Source organism: Pterocles gutturalis, unplaced genomic scaffold (genome assembly GCF_000699245.1).
Source record: "Pterocles gutturalis isolate BGI_N339 unplaced genomic scaffold, ASM69924v1 scaffold27353, whole genome shotgun sequence".
Lineage (NCBI taxonomy): Eukaryota > Metazoa > Chordata > Aves > Pterocliformes > Pteroclidae > Pterocles > Pterocles gutturalis.
Window position 1 is genome coordinate 1 of NW_010126446.1, and position 1,938 is coordinate 1,938.

At 61.2% G+C, this 1,938-nt stretch overlaps 1 protein-coding gene across 1 annotated transcript; it reads left to right on the plus strand.

The window, feature by feature from the left end:
- Positions 1-654: 654 nt before the first annotated feature.
- LOC104465802 (N-acetylmuramoyl-L-alanine amidase-like) lies at positions 655-1,250 on the plus strand (the record flags this gene model as incomplete). The annotated part of the gene is made up of 2 exons (XM_010078993.1): positions 655-865; positions 956-1,250. Coding segments are annotated over 2 exons (506 nt in total), but the record flags the coding sequence as incomplete, so codon positions are not given.
- Positions 1,251-1,938: the final 688 nt, after the last annotated feature.

Below are 1,938 nucleotides of genomic sequence, written 5' to 3' on the forward strand. Positions count from 1 at the left end.
GCTTGGGGTCCCCAGTGTCACCCTAGTGTAGGTGGCACTGGGAGGGGAGGCAAGGTCTGAGAGGTGACTTGGTGACATGTGGCCTGGCATGATCAGACACCACCATGACCCCTGGAGGGACACTGGGGTGTCCCCAGATGGTGGTCGCTGGATGGACACCACCATGTCCCCTGGATGGCCACCACCATGTCCCCTGGAGGGCCACCACCACGTCCCCTGGATGGACACTACCATGTCCTCAGATGGTGGCCCCTGGCTGGCCACCACCAAGTCCCCTAGATGGACACCAGTGTGCCCTCAGATGGTGGTCCCTCGATGGACAACACCATGTCCCCTGGAGGGACACCACTGTGTCCCCAAGATGGTGGTCCCTGGATGGCCACCACCACGTCCTCTAGATGGCCACCACCATGTCCCCTGGAGAATGGGTCCCTGGACACTGCTTTGTCCCCTGGATGGACACCGGTGTGTCCCCTGGACACATGTCCCCAGCCAAGGGACACCCTGAGCAGATTCTCCACATCCCCTAGATGAGGGGACCCCAGGAGGACACTCCCACCTCCCAAGCCAAGATGTCCCCAAGCCAGGCAGATACTCCATGTCCCCAAGGAGACACTGCCACATCCCCAACTTCCCACGGTCCTTCCCCTACAGAGTGCCCGGCCATCGTCCCCCGCTGCATGTGGGGTGCCCGTCCCTACCGGGGCACCCCCAAACCGTTGACCCTTCCGTTGGGTTCCGTCTACATCCACCACACCTTCACCCCCAGCGCCCCGTGCCGCCCCTTCACCGCCTGCGCCCGCGCCATGCGCGCCATGCAACGCTTCCACCAGGACACCCGCGGCTGGGACGACATCGGCTACAGGTGAGACCACCCCCAACGTCCCCATCACCCCACCGCCGTCCCCGTCACCCATCTCTGAGCAGCTCCGGTTGACCCATCGGGTTCTCGCAGCTTCGTGGTGGGTTCCGATGGGTACCTCTACCAAGGTCGAGGTTGGCATTGGGTTGGTGCCCACACCAAAGGCTACAACACCAAAGGCTTCGGCGTGGGTTATGTTGGAGACTTCTCCACCACCTTGCCGGACCCTGACACCATCGTCCTGGTGCGGGATGGATTCCTGCCCTGCGCCGTACGGACCGGCCGGCTCCACCGGAACTACACCCTCCGTGGTCACCGGCAGATGGGTCACACCGACTGTCCTGGCAACTCGCTCTTCCATGAGATTGAGACCTGGCGGGGCTTCAAGGTGAGCATCAAACTCTGGAGGATCTCCAGGGGCTGGAGGTTTGGTGGGAGTTTGGTGGAGGTGGATGTGTGAGGTGGTGCTGGGAGTGATGGTGGCTTCTTCTCACCTCTGCAGTGAGGACCGGCCTCATTGGTCCTGGTCTGGATGAGTGTGGGCAAGGTTGGAGCATGGTCTAGATGGATGTTGGCCCAATGGGTGATGGTCTGGATGGACCCTGGTCCAGATGGACATCAGCATGATGGACACCAGCCTGGGGAGATCCTGGTCCAGATGGACACCAGCATGATGGACACCAACTTGGATGCACCCTGGTCCAGATGGACACCAGTGTAATGGACACCAGCCTGGGGAGAACCTGGTCCAGATGGACACCAGCGTGATGGACACTAGTATGGGGAGATCCTGGTCCAGATGGACACCAGCATGATGGACACCAACTTGGATGCACCCTGGTCCAGATGGACACCAGTGTAATGGACACCAGCCTGGGGAGTCTCGGAGTGAGGGTGACGCCAGCTGAAGAAAGTTCAACCTGGATGGTCCAAATTGACCCTGGTCCGATGGATGCCACCACAGATGGACCCTGATCTGGGTGGACATCAACACAACTGATGCCAACCCTGATGGACCCTGGCCCAGATGGCCACCAGCCTGGACAGACCCTGGCCCAGCTCCACTGGCCCAGCAG